This window comes from Camelus bactrianus, chromosome 11 (assembly GCF_048773025.1).
Source record: "Camelus bactrianus isolate YW-2024 breed Bactrian camel chromosome 11, ASM4877302v1, whole genome shotgun sequence".
Lineage (NCBI taxonomy): Eukaryota > Metazoa > Chordata > Mammalia > Artiodactyla > Camelidae > Camelus > Camelus bactrianus.
Window position 1 is genome coordinate 21,868,900 of NC_133549.1, and position 19,500 is coordinate 21,888,399.

General features: G+C 48.2%; 1 protein-coding gene across 3 annotated transcripts in view; it reads right to left on the reverse strand.

Annotated features, from left to right (window-relative positions):
- FANK1 (fibronectin type III and ankyrin repeat domains 1) overlaps positions 1-19,500 on the reverse strand; it is a 91,477-nt gene that overhangs the window by 11,123 nt on the left and 60,854 nt on the right. For all 3 annotated transcript variants that reach the window (XM_074373410.1, XM_074373409.1, XM_074373411.1), the window contains exons 2-3: positions 12,871-13,048; positions 5,571-5,695 (exon numbers count right to left, since the gene is read on the reverse strand). In XM_074373410.1, the coding sequence (XP_074229511.1) occupies positions 5,571-5,695; positions 12,871-13,048 (303 nt within the window). The remainder of the gene's footprint in view (positions 1-5,570; positions 5,696-12,870; positions 13,049-19,500) is intronic.

Below are 19,500 nucleotides of genomic sequence, written 5' to 3' on the forward strand. Positions count from 1 at the left end.
AGGGGAAGTAAAACTCTTATTCCTGCTCCTTAGGGTGGCAAACCTTTCTGTTACGCCAGCTCCCGGGCATGGAAACCTCTGTCCTCCCGGTTTCCTTGGAGGGTTTAGCTGGGAAAAGCACCAGCTGGGAAGCAGTGGGGCAGAAAAATGAAAGGTCCCTATCAGAGTGACCTTCTGCTGATACCCTTTCTTCTGTTCTGGTAAGAATAAATTTAAGCCAAGTTAAAGCTGTTTTGAAATCACAATTTTGTCTGCTGGAGCCTGCCAACCTCCTAAAGACGTCTTTAGCTACATTGTACTTCCTTTTCATCATTCCACACATAGTTTTAGACCAAAAGCCCCAAATAAAAGTATCATGATAAATGACCAGAGGGCAAGGCCCATGGCCGTCCCCAGCCTTCCAAGGGAGGTCACGTCTAGCCCTGTGTTTCCATGAGGGGCTGCAGGAGGGGGTGGTGTTTTGCCCCCCAACCCACTCACCCAGAGGGCATTTGGTAAAGTCTGGTGACATTTTTGGTTGTCACAACTTAAGAGTTGGTGCTACTGGCATCTGGAGGCCAGAGATGCCACTGAACATCCACGGACATGGGATGAGCCTCACATCCCTAATTATCCGGCCCCGGACGCCAGTAGCAGGGAGAATCCCTGCACTGGCGCCGTGCAGACTTAAAATGACCTACAAGGTGACCCGTCCGTACTTTACTGGACTAAACTAAAACCATACAAACTAAACCCATGGCAAGTTTCCCTCCCCCCACCACTTCTCAGAAAGGAGGGGGAGGATGGTGTGGTGGGAAAGGCTCTGTTATCCCACCAAACAGCCCCACTGCTGTGACTCTCAGACTTCAACTGCCACTAAAATTACCCACACAAGGAATTTGCATAGAATCACCTAGAACATATGCTAACTAAAAAGTGGCACTAGCCACGTGCCTCTACAAGGACTGGATCACGTTGGCACTGGCCGGCTCCCTCTGCTTGGATTAAATCACGAGCCGCTGCAGCCGCTGACCTCCAACACGCCCTGCAAGGAGTTCAGGGGGGAGGTCAGGAAGGAGGCGCTCTGTGCTCTGGGAAAACTGGCAGAACAGGTCTTCAGAGAGAGGTTTTCAGGAAATTTTATGACCCCAATTCTTGAATCTCCTCATCCAGAAAAGCACTAAAATCATTAACAGTGACATCCGCTCCTCGTGACTAGCAGCAGCCTCTGCCCAGGTGTGTGCTTGACTGCACGTCCCCCCTTCACTGAGATCGTATCTAATACTGAGTTCTCCCCCTGCCTCTTTGGAGCAGTTCCTCAGAGCTCTCTGGGATGCTGTCTCCCAGGCTATAGTCCTCACTTTGCCCCAAATAAACCTTAACCCACAACTCTCACGCTGTGTGGTTTTATTTCAGTCGACAATAGGAAGCTCCCCCTATTTCTACTGAATTTTAAAGTGTGGTACTCTAACCAGATCCTGTTCACTAAGCTGCACCCAGGACTTCACATGCTGCTTCCGGATTCTCCTTCGGTCCACAGAACGGGGCGGAAAGGCTGAGTGACGTGCCCAAGGTCACCCAGGTGGGAGGGGGCGACATGGGAGCTCAGAGCCAGGTCTTTCCTGAGGCCGCCCTCCTTCCCTCCTCTGGGCTGGTCACACATGTTGAGGCAGCGGAGCAGTTCCAACCTTATGAAATTTGGAATACAAGCAGACATCTGAAATAAACCAACACGGACCCCAAGCCCCGCCTCGTGTGAAGCGAAAGAGGCCGAAAGCCTAGGAAGCTTTGGGAAAGTGCTCGCTTCCTGGGGTTTAGAAGGGAAACTCTAGACGCACACCCAGCGCCCAGCATGTCGCCCTGACCACCTCCATCCTCCTCACCCTCTCACCTGCCCGCCACAGCCCTCCCTCCCCGTGGGGGCCCTTCCCAGGGCTTCCCACCCAGGAAGCTCGGCAGCGCACAAACATCGGAAAATGAAAATTCATTTTGTGCTTAGAAGCTTGAGGACCGTGCGTAGCAAAGACCGGGGTGTTTTGATATTGGAACATCACTTAAATAAATGTATCGCCTTTTCCAGCTTCTGTGAGAGGTCGTCAGCGCTCTCATGACTTATTCTGAGAACAAAGGGACTTCTCACAGAAGAGAAAGGAAAACAGCATAATTGTTCGTCCTCCCCAGCTTGCTGAGTTTTGGCAAAAGGAAGCAGTAACTGTCATGGCATTAACTCCTTAACCCTCTCAGACCCGTGCCAAGGCACGGAGGGTTAGCACCAGCCGAGACAGGGATCAACCAAGGCACAAAAGTCCCCCAGTTTACAGGCATTTGACAGGGAAGCAGAAGAGAGATGAAAAGGCTCTTGTTTGCAAGGCAGGGCAGTCCCGTCTACTCCCACCACAGGCAGGAGTCAGAAAACAGAGAGGAAATTCCAGGGTGAGCAGGATGTCCAGTCCTCCCGCCCCTGAATCTGTCAAGACGTTATGGGCCTGGCCCAAGAGGTTGCCATCAGTAAGTGCAAAGGGACATAAAAAAAGGACAGACTTTGCCTTTGTGGGTTTGTTTTTCTAGTGCTTATGCCGAACATCGCAATTACAGATGTTGAACTGATACTGCCCGCGGTGAGGATGTCTGTGAGCGCCCGCCCTGCGCAGCTGCGTGGCACTCATGGGGCTGGGCCACACAGGGGCTCGCCTGACCCAGGAGGAGGAGGGAGCAGGGCAGAGAGGTCTTTGGGAAGCCATCCCTCATGCTCTGTAAGGGGTCATTTAGCTGAAGATGTGCCGACAGATATTAAAATGCGGTGCTAACACCTTTCTTGGTGGAATTTAAGTCTCTATTAAAAGCAGTGAATAAATGATGAGCTCATTGGAGAAAATATTTGCCAATTAACAAGCAGCAGCTGTTTTTCTTTCTTTTTAAGGGCCCAACTGATTAAAACTGCATGCCTCATTTAAGCAAGAGTCTCGTGTACTTTACCTGGGGAGGAAAAAAAAAGGCTGAGCATCCTTTCTTTAAACAAAGTACATGCTTTTGTGATTCATTAAAACACTTTCAAACCGCATGCAAATGATCATCCCACAGAAGCATTTTCACTTGTCGTATATAACGTGCACATTTTTAATTCTTTGTTTAGCATGAACTGCCTCCTTAAGGGAGGCTGCTTTGGATATTAGAATAACAACAGCCTATGGGAGCTGCAGCCTGGCAGGCGGAAGGTGCCTGCTCCTTACCACCCAGCAGAGGGGCACCCGGCTGCCAGCACGTGTGGAGTGGCCTGACAGGGAAAAGTGCAGGAGGGTCAGCGCCAGGAGCCACGTTTCCACCACACCCTCATCCCTGCAGGAGGTCTTATCTAATTACCCTGGAAGCCATGGGCTGCAGTGACAAATGCCTTGGACCACTGGACCAGTTATCCACGGCTGCCTCTCAGAAGCCAGCTCCACAAGGAGAGGGCACAGCTGGCGGACAGGCACAACCCGTGTCAGCTGATAGAGCGCTATGAAGGCTTCTGCCTTCCTGCAAGAGCTCCAAATGGTGCACGGCCTCCCTGTAAACTCCGGCCAGGAGGCCCAGGAGCCCCTGCCCTGGCTGTGATGCGGTATTAAGAAGGATGCCAGTGGCCACTGGAGGGCCCCCGTGGTTGGTCCTGCACCCAGTGTGCCCTCGCCTGGCAGGTTCAGGTGGACTCTCCCAGCCAGTGGGAACTAGACCCGTTTCCCAAGAGACAAGAGAGCAAGCTGAGATCGGTGCTCCCCGCACCCCCAGTTCTGCCTCAGGACTTCTCTTTCACCATCCGTCCACCTGTTTATTAAGGCCCTTCTACAAACTAGACCTGACGGACCTGTCACCTGGGCCCTGCAGGGAGACAAAGAAGATAAACAAATACCTAAAACAAGAGGCAAGAAGTGGTACTGGAGGTGGTAAGACACTGCTGAGTGCCTGGCAGACAAGGGGACCCACACCAGGGACACCCCTGAGCAGAGCTCTGCCTGGGAGGGGAGCAGGCTGGGCAGGCCCGGGAGTGAAGGGGGCTCGGAGGGCACCCGAGTGCAGGGGCAGGCCACTAGGGGGGTCTGGGGGGGGGCCGGGGAGGGCGGGAGGGAGCTGAAAGGTGGCATGGGGGGCCTCCTGCCCCATGTTCCCCCCCGGGAGTCTCCTGTCACATGACGGGCCGCCTCTGCCAACTTTCTCTCCTCCCTGAGCCGCTCCTTCCCTCAGCACGCAAAGCGCTAAGGCCCAGTCTGCTGCTCCGTCTTCTTCCTTTTCCCCTAAAAACTCCAGGAGCTCAGCACCTTCCACAGAAAAGCAAACGCCTTTCCCCTGGCCAGAGTCAGGGCCAAGCCCTCTTTCCTGCCCAGCATCTCCCTAATGGACCGTCTCACTTCAGAAGTCCCCTCCGAAACTCCGCTTCCCCCCAGCTAGCTGAACACCATCCGGGGAAGCACACGGCTCGCCAGCCTTGGCTCTAACACCATTCTCAACCCCCTAGTGCCTTGTTTGCCACCAAAGATGTCATGAACCGACTCAAAATCTGAATATTCAGCCAAACAAAAACGTCCTTGAATAAATGCCTAAAGGACACAATTGAAAGTCGAAGAAAAAAAAAATATATATATACACACACATATATATACAAGCTAAATGGTACATTGAATAAAATGTTTGAATAACTTTTCACAAGATTTCCTTGGTGCAACCAAAAAAAAAAAAAAAAAAACAATCTGTGTTTTCAGCGGGTTGACCATGAGAAACACTACTGGCCATTTTAATCTTCACAACATTCCAGGTCAAAGGTGGCACTGCATTCACACACACCTTTAAAATGTTTTAAAATGCCAATCGCAGAGATCATGTGCACCCTTAACACGTGCCCTCGGCGAACGAAGTGGCCGCGCGCCCACCCTGCGTGGGGCTCTCTCCCGCTGTCCTGTGGCCAGAAGCAGCCCTGCTCATTCTTCCTCGCTCACAGCATCTCCAGTACTCAGATTGTTGTGTCAAGTCATGGCAGACACACTGAAGTTTCCCACAAAGGGACAAATCGCTGAGTGGACCCCTCACTGGAGGTCACCTGAGTGGGCAGCCTGTTTCTCCGCGTGGGAACACGGGCTCGGCCCACACCCCTCTGGCCTGTTTCTGAAGAAAGGTGACTCTAGGCTTTTTTCTGAATGTATGTCCCTGGGGCAGGGCTGGCCCAAAACCAGCTCTCTCGTTTGTTAAAGCGTAAACAGACTTCCCTTATGCTGCGGCCAGACCCGGCCAGTGAACAATGTTATCACCGTGTCAGAAATGGAACCGGTTCTGCTTCCTGTGAGGCCGAGCAAAGGGCAAACCACCTTTTCCCTTCCCACTGCTTGTCGTCTCTAGATCAGCGAGTCTGCCCCAGTACCTCCAAAGAAAAAAATAACAAAATAAAAATAAAAAAGAATTCTAAAAGGGGGAGGGTATAGGTCAGTGGCAGAGCGTGTGCTTAGTATGCACGAGGTCCTGGGCTCAATCCCCGGCCCCTCCATTAAAAAATAAAAATAAGCATAATTACTTCCTCCCCACCAAAAAAAAAAATTTTAATGGGTTCCGAGTGACTGTATACTCACTGGTCGTAGACACGGCGACCACTGGGCTGTACTCAAACTCTCCAGAGGGGCTGGTAACCTTCAGTCGAAACCGATACGGAGTCCGGGGCTCCAGACCTTCCACAACGTGCTTGGTCGCGTATCCCCTAGACGGAGGGGACACAGGTGCTGAGGGCGGCGGGGCAGTGAGTCAGGGCTGCCCGAGTCACTGGAAGAGCCGGTGAAGGCGATTTGGAATGCTGGCTACTTCCAGTTCAGATCTGGCCTTGGTGGTGGCCGGTCCCTCCCAGCAGGCTGAGCACAAAGGCCAAGTGAGGCCCCCACCCCGCCTGCTATTCCACAGCCCCCACCCCCCACCAGTGCTGACACCCAGCTGTCCCTCAATTGTGTACTTCTGGGAAAGGATCACGTTAACCCATGATATTTGTTCGTCCTCAAAGTTTCCCATCTGAAAGCTAAGCCAGGCAGGCCACAGCACACACATTGCTTTCTGAGCAGGGGTCTTTGCACCGGCGAGGCTGTCCAGTCGGCGACGGTGCAGCTACCGCAGGCAAAGCCCTCCTGCGGGGAGAGGTTGTGAAACAGAGGGGGCGGGTGCTCGGAGCCCCCGAGCAGCCCCGAGTGGCAGCGGGGGTGGGGGTCAGGCAGCGCGTGAGGGGCCACCCGCACATCACGCCGCACGGTCAGGTTCATCCAGGGGAACGCCTGGGGGAGGAGGTGCTGCGCGCACAGAACAGAGCTGATGGGAGGCTGCGAGGGAAATCCAGAGGCGAGGAGCGCACCGACCGTCTGGGGCCTGCGGTCAGCACCGGGAGCCGCGGGCACACGGTGAGCTCCTGGCCGCGGAGACGCCGGGACCCAGCGGAGGGGCCGAGGCCCCAGCCCTCTGCTCCTGAGGCAGGGCCCAGGGGCCTGGCTCTGACTGGCCCAATTTCCGGGACACTAGGTCTCTGCAAGTCCACGGAGTTGTATGTATCTCCCAGTATCGCCCAAAACCTCAGCTCGTCTTTGCCGCCAGGAGCTTTTATCGGCATCTGAGTAAATTCCATGTACTTCTTTTCAAAGCCTTTATCTAAACCTTTCTTTCCTCACACCCAGGCTGGGTCTGCGAGGGTGTGCGAGGACGTGCCAGTTCCAGCTCTTTCTCCTCTCCTGCTCTCACTCCCGGCCCGGGCGGCGCTCTCCTCCCTCCAGAGCACGCCACAGCTCCCTGGACTCCACACGCACCATTGTTTTCTCCGATTTCTGTCTCTAGTTTGTCTTTCCTTCTCAGAGGCCCGTACGGAGGTCCAGACCACACTTCAGGATTCACAATTAATTTTTCAAAACTGTTTAGGTGCTACCGAAATATTCATACATCAGTCCCATTCCATGCAACCCAGCAAACCTGTCTAGTGCCCATCACTTGTGAGACAGTGGGCTGGGCTGGGATGTGGCCCTGGACCAGCTCAAGGATGAGAATCTGTCAACTGCTGCTGACGGGTGCAAGAGGACACGTAGTCCAGGGCGGTGAGGAGTGGCGCTGGGGCAGGCTGGAGTGACAGTGCTGGAGCGGGCACGCGGCTGCCAAAGGCTCACGTGGAAGCCCGGCTTTCGGTCCGGGCCGGGGCGGGTGGTCTGACACCTCACCCATCAGTTAAACAGCCTCACCCCTCCCCGCCCACCGCCCCCCCCCCCACCGGGAGCAGCAGCCTCTCCTCACAGATGCAGGCACAGCGCCAAGGGCACAGCCAGAGCGCCATCCCAGCACTTGCTCCAGAGGGAGGGGACCCTCTGGAATAGTTTAAGGAGACCCAGGAAGCCGCCTAAGGTCTACCTCCCACACCCATCCATCAGGTGAGTCACTCCTCTGCCGTGGGGAAGGGGGGGGCTCCCGAAGCCTCTCCTCTAGTGAAGAGGCCTCTGATGCAGTGAGACATGGGCAGAGCGGCTTCCAGGACAGACAGGCAGACAGGCCGGGGAGGAAAGACCCAGGCAGCGTGAGAAAGGAACGTGGGTTAGCGGACATGGAATCCCAGGGGACTGAAGGGTGTGGGAGCTAAGGACAAGGGCCAGAAGGACCCAGCAGGGATCAGACTGGTCTGGATGTGCGCTCCCCGGGGGACCTCGGCTCAAAGACCTGGAGAACCAAGTTTGAAAACTAGAAAAGAATCACAAAGACCCTCTGCCCTTTCTGTTTCTCTCCCTTCATTGTTTATCCAAAATACAACATTTTAAGCTGAAATGAAATCCTGAATACTCAGAGTCCCTTTTTCCATCACAAGTTCAGGCACCAAAATCTAAGTGACCTCTGGGCCAGAGCTCCCCTAGAGGCGAGAAAGAGACAAGGGTGTTCAGGCCCTTCTGACCCTTGTCTGTGCCCCCCCGTCCTTGGCGAGGCGGTGCAGCCCTCCTAACTGATACAATCTTTACTTGAAGCACATTTGTCTTCACCAAAGAAGTCACGCCAGTCAAGGTGGCCTTCAACTATCCCTCCCGTCTGGCAGGTGCGTCCCTTAAACACCCCTCTCCCCTTAAATAGGATGGGACGAGGCAAAGGGATGCTGCGCAGTTCTGGGTCCCAGGACTTAAGACACTGGCAGCTTCTGCTCTTGCCCCCTTGGGCAAGCGTGTGATTATTTTACACTTTAAACAAAACCACTAAGTTTGGGGTGGCTTTTACACAGCAATAGAGAGCCGATACATCGTGTATCAACAAAGGAGAAACTATAATAAAGACAAGGAAGAAATCATACCAACACCATTAGGACAAACATCTGAATTAAGCAGCCAAAAAAACCAAACATTGAAAACTGATATAAATATATTTACCATAAAAGAAAAAGCTCTAAAACCAAGAATAAATATGAAAAACTGTATGGTCTAAAAAAATAACAACAACAAACTAAAATATATGAGCTTGGCACGAAGTACGCTTATGAGTAGGTGGGTTTTGCTGTTACGTGAGCACAGGTCTGTATCTGAAGATACCGGAATCACAGAAACTGAGCCCTCAGTTTGCAGCGTCTGAAAAGATCTTTAGGCGCTCACTGAGAATAGAATGCCCAACTGAGTGCTGAGTGTCAAAGGCTCAACACAGTTTTAGACCAAAATAAAACCAAAGGTGCCCCCATTAAAATACAATATTGCTAAATATCATAAGATCACCATGAGGCAAACAGCACGTTCCTAACCCCTGGAAAGAGAAAAGACAGAATTGTCTAGAAAACAGATGCCACTGGACACACTGATGGGAGGCTGGAGGCTCTCATGACATCAGTAGAGATGGCCCCACGGGGAAGACCAGAGACACAGCTGCCCATGGCGTCCTGCACGGTGACAACAGCACAGACACAGGGTGACACGGACTGCAGCACAGACGCGGGGGTGTCCGACAGAAGCAGTTCTTCCAGCCTCACATGGTCCAGGCACAATAGCTTAAAAGATGAAACAAGCTTAGAGCTTTTCCACAGCAGAGGAAACACGTCAGAGTATAAAGTGTACCCTTATTTCTGTTGTCAGTCAAAGTGAGTATCTGATGCAGGTGCTGAGCAGACAGTAAGTGCTGGGCTGCCCCTGACGCCGCCACCAGACTCTTCTCCTCTCGCTATGCCCCCACTCCCAGCGCTCCTATCCCATCCCCTGCTGGTGACTCTGAAATTCGCTTCTCCAGCCCAGACTCTCCCCTGGCCCAGTCTTTCCCAAGTGCCTCCTTGACGCCCCTACTTGGATGCCTGAGAGTCCCAAAACGAGCTTCTGCTCCACCGCTAGACTTGGTTGCTCGAGTTGGCCAAAACCCTCAGTGCCCCGTGGGAGACTGGCTGCCAGGGACCCGATACCCCAGCGCTGCTGAACTCAGACCTGGCTCTGTGACTTGCTTTGAGCAACGAAGTATAGACAGAAGTGAAGTGTATCATTCTGGGTAGAAGCTTCAAGAAACAGGGTGCCATGCTCTCTCCACCCACTGTCTTCCTCATCGTGAGGGAGGGATTTTTGTCTGTTCGTCCAGCACCATACCCCCGGCATCCACAACAGTGTCTGGCACATAGGAGACGCTGACTGAATGAATGACATGCGTCGCATGGGCACCGGTTATCACAGGAGTTTCGAGGGGTAGACAATAGAGTTGTGAAGGGAGCTTCTCTGTCAAGGTAGAATCTGACTTGGGTGAAAGAAAGGATGGAGAAGGGGGAGACTTAAACAGGGAAAACAGCTGGACCACACGTGCGGGAAAAGTCAGGGCTCAGTCCAAGGACGGTAAGCAGATCGCGCTGAAAGGTTCACGCTCAGAAATCAGAGACAGCAAGAAAGGCAGGTTGTGGGCACGCTGTGAAGAACATCCCAGGTCACTCTAAGGACTGTGGCCTTCACCTTTAAGCAGTGGACACTCATTGAAGGCAATCTGACAAAAAGGAAGATTACAAAGAAAATTAACCTAGCAAGATAGAAGAGAGGGTGGAGGGCAAGGCAAGAGGGACACGGCCAATCCGTTCAGTTGGCCAGTGAGCGGGACAGCTGGAGGACCTGGGGATGCAGCGGCGAACTGTCAGAACGTGGATCCTACTCGCATCCTCGCCGGGGAAACGCCACAGTCTAACGAGGGAAAGCAGAGAAGGGATTTGCGAAGGGAAAACTTGGAAAACTAGCTGCGGCGAGGAGAGCACAAGTCAGAGACGACACCGCTCATTCCAGACTGGCTGGTGGTGAAGGTGGACCGGCACTGACAAGCCAAAAAGAGGTTCTTAAATCCACAGCCCCAAGGTCAGATCGTCTACAGAATCGCTTTTTTAAAGAAAGGCATCTGCTCGTTTTAACCAAACCGAGGGAAAGTGGTGCAGCAGAGAAAGGAGGTCAGGACTAGCACAGTCCAATCCTGCCACCCAGTGGTCAGGGCTGGTGCTAGCTCTCCGAGCATCTCACAGCCGCACCGCCAGCCGGGGGTCTGGAGGCCTGGCTGCTGGGATGCCGGGCAGCCACCTGGTGAACTCCCGGGCCAGACAGCACCCAGGTCTCTGGAGGAAACACAGCACACGCACCAGTGGGTGTGGCTGTCCACCTGGTCGCCCAGCGAAGGGGAGATGCAGACAGAAGTAAAGGAGCGCCCGGGGCAGCCCCCTGACAAATACATGGCCCAGCACGGCTGGTAGTACGAAGGAAACGGGGAAAGAAGCTATATCTTTTTCTCACTTGGTAGAAATACTTCTTATATCATAATTCATGCTTTTTGATGGAAACTACCTACCAGAGAATAACACATGACAAGACATGATTAAAACACCATTTCAAGTAGGCAGGCCAGGAATTATTCTCATATGGCAATGACATTCCAGACAAATGCATATTTTCTCCAGGTACAAAGAACAGTTCATCAAATCTCAGGGATCTTGTCGCTTAGGTAACAGCTGACACCTTCGTAGGCACCCTCACGTCAGCACCCGTATCACAATGCCAGCTTGGGACAGGACCAGCGAAGCGCTGGCACGGCTCTGTACCCTGACCGCATCATCCCCGACGTGCCAGTGGTGATGCCACGCTGGTCTTCCACGATGTCACCACTGGGGACATGGCAAAAGGTACATGCGATCTCTCTGTATTATTTCTTACAGCCAGATATGAATTATCTCAAATTCAAAAGATAATAAATTATCTTAAGTTTAAAAGATAATTACAATTACCTCAAAATTAAAAGCTTAATTTAAAACCATATCTGCATCTCGTTTTTGGTATTCCTGAAACCCAAAGTAATTTTGCAAGCAGTTACAGCTGTCAAAGGCAGAAATAAGGGTTGAAATGATGACTAAGAAGAAAAATGGCTTCTTGACTATTCCTGTTGCATTCATGTATTCATCCACGCAGCAGATATTCTGAGGGCCGCCGACCGTGTCAACAGTGTCTAGGAGGGAGCTGGAGATCGAGCATGGAGCAGGCGGGAAGCTTATCTGCCTCTCGTGGACTTAAGGCAGTGGTGGGGAGACAGAAAATAAGCAGGCAAATGGTAAAATGACTCCAGCAGAGCTAACTGTCACGAGGCAAATGAAACAGGGTCATGACAGAGGGGACAGCTGGGTGGAAGGATGGCCACTTCAACTGGCCTTCAGAGAAGGGGCCAATATCTGATCTGGTATTTGTGTGGTGTGAAGGAACCAGCTTTATAAAGACAGAAGAAAACACATTCAAGGGAAAGGCAAAAAGAAAGGCCCTGATGGAGGCCAAGAGAGAGGTGGTCGGTTGGTTGGAAAGAGCTAACAAGGGAACAGTGGTGTGATGTGAGGCCGAGGAGTTGTCACATCTGTAGTTTGGTGCAGCCGTTATGGAAAACAGTATGGAGATTTCTCAAAAGACTGAAAATAGACTTACTATATGATCCAGCAATCCCACTCCTGGGGCATATATCCAGAGGGAACTCTAGGTCAAAAAGATCATGCACCCCAGTGTTCATAGCAGCACTATTTACAATAGTCAAGACATGGAAGCAACCTAAATGCCCATTGACAGATGACCGGATAAAGAAGTTCTGGTATATTTATATAATGGAATACTACTAGGACATAAAAAATAATAAAATAATGCCATTTGCAGCAACATAGATGGACCTGGAGAATGTCATTCTAAGTGAAGTAAGCCAGACATAGAAAGAAAAATAGCATATGCTATCACTTATATGTGGAATCTAAAAAAAAAAAAAGGACAAACAAATTTATTTATAAAACAGAAACAGACTCACAGACATAGAAAACAAACTTACAGTTACTAGAGGGGAAGGGGGGTTAGGGATAAACTGGGAGTTCGAGATTTGCAGATACTAACTACTATATATATAAAATAGATAAACAAGTTTATACTGTATAGCACAGGAAAGTATATTCAATATCTTATAGTAACTTGTGGTGAAAAAGAGTATGCAGACAAATATATGTATGTTCCTCCGTGACTGAAGTATTGTACACCAGAAATTGACACAACATTGTCAACTGACTAATACATCAATAAAAATATATATTAAAAAAGGAAGTTGTCACATCTGTGAACAGAACAGCCTGATGGAAACCCCAACTGATATCAGCCAAATCTCCTTTGCATCTGTATCTGCATCTTGCATTTTATTAAATATACCATTAGTATATTTCAGAAGCCTGAGAAGCTCTCAAATGTATAGGAGGTTTGATTTCAACGTTACTGCTAAAGCTTATTTTCCAAAAATCATTTTTCATAAAAAGTATGCATGCAAATGATGCTGACTCATTCTTTTCTTTAATTTCAAAATGAGTCCTCTCGGAGACAATAGAAACCATTCCAGCTAATCAAGAAATCAAAGTGTTAAGCAATGCAACATTGCACCTACGTATAAATGATACCGTAAGTGTGCATTTTGGGGTCCTCCTCTTCAATGGAAAACCTGAACCACTGCTCCTGAGGTCCTTGCCGCTTAGCTTTCTTCTCCAGATCCCAGTACAATTCAATGCTGTGATGAGTCACTTTGCCCACAACAGGTGGATGAGGTTTTGAGGATGGTGTGATTTCTATTAAAAAAAAAAAAAAAAGAAAAGAGAGAGAGAGACAGTATTTCAGTGTTCCATCTTCATAAGGCAAAGAGATCAGCTGAGGGCATGACAGCTACTCACAGATCAAACTGTGTTTTCCTCCACATCAGGCATCCACGTAAGGATTCCTCCCTGTTGCTGGAAGAACACTGAAAAAGCTTCAGTGATGGAAAACCCAGCTGATGCAGTGAGCTGCCACGTTCTTCAACGAGCAGACTGTACCTTTCCTGTCAACGTCACACTTCACTCATGGACCCTCCCAAAAGGCTGGTTAACTTATCAAACTCATTAGGTTATTCTCTGAGCTGATGAAACTCAGTTTTCTGCTATATTTTTCAGTGAACTGACTGGTAAACAAAGCCAACAAATGATAGAGTTTGTCTAAATATTTGTAACACAGATGACAAAGGATTGGTGTCTGTTCTACGTAAACAGCTCTTACAGATCAACCAAGGGAAAAACCCAGAGGCTAATAGTAACAAACCAGGCAGAAGGTGAGGAGTGCACCAAACAGCAAAAACAAACAGCCAGCGTGATGTCCAAAAAGACATTCGTATTCCCGAGTGGCCGCAGAAATTGATCACAGTGGACATAACATTGTAAAATGATTATAAATCAATAAAAAATGTTAAAAAAAAAAAAAAGAAATTGATCACAATGGGGTATAACTTTATATCCAGTCAGATACTTAAAAAAAAGGTATCATAACTGTTAAAAATAACAATGCAGGGAGAGGACGCGCATGCACTGGTGGTGGGGAAATACGAATTCCTGCCTTTTTAGACAGCAGTATGGCGGCATCTATTAAAATTAAAAATGCATACACCCCTCCTGTCCAGCCATCCCACTCTTGGCAGTCTGTCCCACAGAATCTAAGCACACAGGGACATACACGTGAGGATGGTGACTGCTACAGTTCTTAGCCATTTACAGCAAAAAGGAGATGACCGATTAATAAGAGAATGGTCAAATAAAAAACATGTCCATATCATGGAATATTATGCAACCTTTAAAAATGAATTAGTTCTATGCTAGATGCCTTGAAAGGATCTCAGGAAGGTATTGTTGAGGGAAAAACCAAGATGCAGAGAAAAAGGCCACTGCTGTGAAAGATGACAGGGGCTTGCACCGCATACACTGAGCTGGTCTGCATCCAGTGGTTCTGTTTCATCTTAGATTCATCTCCCCTGCTAGGACTTTAAGTTCTTTGAGGGCTCGGTCCAGGTCTTAGGCTTCTTTTAAACCTCTCCCTGCCCCTCGAGGTTCTTCAGGCCTCAAAAATGTCACTGATTTACCACATTCGTTATCCAGTGAGAAAGGGTCCTGTGCTTCCCTCGAGTGAACATCTCAGGTGGCAGACCCGCTGCTCCCGCAGACCCCGGGGCCCCCTGCAGGGCAGCCCTACCACGCCCCACCTCCCAGGAAGGCAGGGCTGCCCTCATCTTGCCTACTACAGGCCAGAAGGAATGGCCACCAATTCCCTTTACACTCAGATCCCAGAGGTACACTAGGAGGCAGCCTGCCAGCTCATTCTTCTCAAGTTTATTTTCCTTATATTTATTGAAAGCATGGCTTAATGGGATTGGAGAAACCTAGGTTTGAGTGCATGCTCTGAAACCGAGTGGAAAAAACTCACCTCACAGTGCTTCGTGATGAGTAAAAAAGGTATACGAGGTATCTAAGTTACAGTCCATTGCTCTCCTACACACCAGCTAAGAGGAAGTAGATCTAAATGCAACTCAAATCCCAAAGGAGTGAGTTGAAAGCATGCACTGTGTTACTATACTGCTTACATAAATTTCTAGCACACACAATGCTACATATTACCTGTGAACACTTAGATATATAGCCAAAGTTGAAAACACTGACGGGAAGAGCGCCCGCCAGTGGAACAGAGTTCTCCCGACTTGGGACAGAGTTCTCCCGAAGAAGTCGGGGAAGGGAGGAGATACGGCGGGGGCGGGGAGGGTGACTCACTGATGTATTTGCAGGGTTTCATTTCTTCAAGAATTTAAGACCCGTACAGCAAAATGTTAACCTTTGAAACCTATGTGGTACATTGGGCTGTATTATGATTTTCAATAATTTCGGTACGTTTGAAATACGATTTTAAGAAATAACTGTAAAAACAAATGCTATACATTGTTCTTACGGAGCTGTCGGCTTTCTTAGAGAAACCTAGTTCAGTGTTCTAAATACTAATTCACACACGTGGGGAAAGGAGCTAATGAGCACACACCATGTGTCAGGCACGGCTTTTCAACGTGTCACCTCATGTAATCCCAGCAGCTCTGGCTGGCGAATATCACGGTGACTCACATCCTTACATGATGACACTGTTGCTAAGCAACTCGTTTCTGTCTCCAGAGCCCCCTAAAACCACTCCAGGACAAGGCCTGGGAGATGGTGATGAATTACCTCCAATGTAAGTGGAAGCCGAGTAAAATCTCTCCCAAAGAAACCTAGCTTAGAATTCCACTGGCAGTCAAGACAGGCATGAAATTCCAAATGAATGCCAGGTCTCACGAGGGACACACGAAAAGGTTCATCACAAATTTATATGAGGACTAAGAAGAGAATATTCCTGGTCCTGCAGGAGTTTCTCATGCCCTGCTCCTTACTCACCATGGATGCAGGCAAGTGACGAGAGACTTCTGTCCGTTAGCTTGGCGCCAGCCACAGAGGGTCCACTCTGCCACCAGACCTGGCAACGTGCCCACCTGCACCTGCCGGCTGAGGGCGGAGTCGGAGCCCTCCCTGCTAGTCATCACCCCGTCCAGATCTGGTACACCAGAAAAGGGTGGTGTCTGGAAAGTTGATTTATTGTTACTTTTATTTTTTTTTTTTAAGTGATCCAAGTTTCACCGCCCCGCAGCCTCTCTGAGGTTCAGCGCTCATAACGAAGACTTATGGAAGGCATGGCCATGGTAGCAGCAGCCTGGCTGATACTGCGACAGCACTTGGCACCGCACTTCACTTCCCAGGACCCGAAGGTGAGTGCAGGGACCAGCAATGACGTTCTACGTCTTCCTTACTTTGAAACGCAACTCATCAAGGTGCAAATCTCCAGCGAGGCGAGAGCTGCTTTTGGCAGAAAACTAATAGAGCCAGATAGGACCCAGATGGTCAGCCCATGATTGGATGTCCTCAGCAGGTAAGAGTGATGGTTTTTCAGGTGTCCAAACGCTAAACAGCCGATGAGATCAAAGTTGTTTTGTTTCGATTCTCAGCTGACCTACAGCCATGTGACATGTGTGTTTTAATCCTTACAACATTGTACCCTGTACTGCAGTGTGTGTTTTCTCTTTGGTAATAATTCTGGTATTTTTGTCATGATCTGCTAATACACATATTTGAGGATGTTAATATTAGGATGGATCCTAAAATATGTATACAAACAGGTCACTAGCCAAAGAACAAACACTGCTGTGCCAAGGGATCAGAGACCAGGTCAGCTCTGAGTCTCCAGGAGAGCGGACAGAAATAAAAAGCCACAGTCCGGCTCCTGGGAGGAGGGCAGCAGGACTGCAGCACCAGTTACGAGCCGCTTAACTTTGTGCCAGTGCCGTCGTGGATGCTTTATTTATTCATTTCATTTTCACTGTAACTCTACAAAGTAGAAGGATTTTTATTATCTCTGTTATTAAAAAATCTCAGACACAGAGAGGTTAAGTAACATGCCTAAGGTCACACAGTACTGACTGGCAGGACCAGGATCAAAACACAAGGATCTGGCACAAGAGTCCTGACTTTAACCTTGGACATCGTAGGAATAGAGATGGAATGTGTAGATGTGGGGTGAAAAATCAGCTATTGGTTAGATCTCCAGATTTCTTCAAGCCACTCATTTTAAATCAGGTTTAAACTGTGAACCAGCTTGAACCCCAAGGAAATTTTTAAGTGAGCCAAAGAACTTAACAAGAAGAAGAGAGACAATGAAAGCCAAGTAGTTATTGGAATGATGAAGGGTGGGGATGTCACAGGCATGAGGAGGGAGCACTGGGGCCAGGGAGGCTGCTCATCTTCAGGACCTCAGTCCATAAAAAAGGAAGATGGTCTTGGAAGACAACAGGAGGCCAAGAGACTGAGAGGTTTGGGGACATTCGCCTCAACATTGTCAAGTGGGTAGGAAGACCGGCAGGTGCCTCTTACCGCTCCGCATGGAATGTAGAGGAGGAAAGGTTATTGAATGTGGGTCAAACAACGGTTGATAACGCAGAGATAAATCTGAGAAGACTGTTGGTACCAGGGCAGGGACCGTTCATCACGTCGGGAAAGTACGCTACTTTGCGTTTACTACCAATACATGAACAAGTTCCTCCGTTTTTAAATATCGTCATCCCCACGTTTCATGGTGAAGCTAGACCCGCAGGGGGAGGTAAGTGTATCTTACTCGTATGACGACAGCCCTGACTCCCTCTACCCTGGGCCTCACCTACCAGCTGAATGACGAGGAATAACACAGCTTTCCTAAAGTGACTGAAGTCAACATTTTGGAAAACTCAAAAGCTCACCTTTTTGTTATTTATTTGTTTAGCCAGGGTGTTTATGTCCACACTTGTATTTATCTTATATAAACAGAAACACTATTTTGGAGTTGTTTTCATAACTTTCATAAAGTATATATACAACACACCCACAAACACATATTCATAGACACATTTTATTTATTTACTTTTTTGGCTAAAACAGCAGACATTTATTTCTCACAGTTCTGAAGGTGGGAAGTCCAAGGTCAAAGTGCCAGCAAAGTAGGTTTCTTCTTCTTTTTTTTTTTTTTTTTTCATAAATACAATCTAGATGCTATTTCTTACACAGAAGTTTTCAAACTCTGTTTTTTCTTGATTATAAGTATCAGATCTTTTAAAAGGTGCTTTTGCTTATTTGCTTTAAGTCTAATAAACAGAATCCCAATTTAGCCAATCATATAACCTTATGTCACTAGCTCAGGCTTAAACTTTATTTTAACTTTTCTAAAGCTATTAACAAAAAGGAAAAAAAGGAGCCTTCCTTTCAATTTTGCATGTTTCCTTTAAACACTTGGTAGGCTCTTTCCATTGTAGCAAATTTTTCTTATCTTAAAAGTTTTCCGACAGAGAATAGATTGGTGGTTGCCAGAAGCAGGCGGTGGTGGGGAGAGGGCAGCGCAAAATAGGTGAAGGGGGTCAAAAGGTACAAACTTCCAATAAAATAAAGAAGTTGCAGGGATACAATGCACTGCATGGTGATTACAGTTAATACTGTATTGCATATCTGAAAGTCGCTCAGAGTGTAGATCTTAAAAGTCCTCATCACAAGAAAGTAGAAAAATACTTAACTATGTATGTTGATGGACATTAACTAGACTAATTGTGGTGATCATTCTACAAGGTACGCAAATGTCGAATCATTATGTGGTACACCAGAAACATAGGATTAGATGTCAATTATACCTCAATAAAATAAAATAAATAAATATAGATACGTACCAAAAAAAAAAAAAAAAGCTTTCCAAAAAGAAAAACAGCAACAAAACTACAAGGTTGATCTCAAAAGGATGATTATATGAGAATTTATGTATGTGCTGCGTACTATAAAAGCTTTTCTTAAGAAACTTCTTATGCAAATCTGACAAATAAAACAATGTTATGCCCCTCCTGCCATGTGTCAAGTAATAAATAATATGAACATGAAATACAGAGGGCTTTTCACAGTTACCAGTCAGTCCCTAGGGTTACAAAGGTGGCATAAAGTGTGGCTCTCAAGTACACCAGAAATCCATTTTAAAAAGCTATCATTTACAAATTGTAGGTTTAAACACAGAATGCTATAGAGTTTAAGCAAACCACTGTACAGTATGAGGCCTTAGCCCTCTAACATTTTAAATACACAGATTGTAACAATATAATGCAACATAAATGTGCCAGCCCCATTAGGGGAGACTCAGAAGATGAGTGTGCGAATACATTAGATTACTCAGCATTATTACCATAGGCAGCTGACCATACTTTAAAAGCTACAGAGAATTCGTGACCATGATCTGTATTGGAATTAGCAGTTGTGATCAGCATTGTGATCAGCGTCATGAAAAGCAGGAAATGGTGAAGGGAGAAAGCAAACACAGGTATGTTCATTACAAAGACGGAACACCGGAAAAGCACAATGGTAGTGTTCTATCCTTCCAAAGACACCTGCAAATTTACTGCGGTCAGATTTCATTGACAACAGACATCTGCAGCCTGGCCTCTGGTGGCAGATGGTCTGTAATGAAGATGACAGCACACTGAGGGGACACTACATAAAAAACAGTGGTGGCTGTCACCTCGGGGCAATCCATCACAGCTTGACCATATATTTACAGCAACCATAAATCAAAAGCATTTTCCAAATCAATAAGACATGGAGATCATAATCATTCCTACACCCTGCATTTTAAGTTTCAAGAAACACTT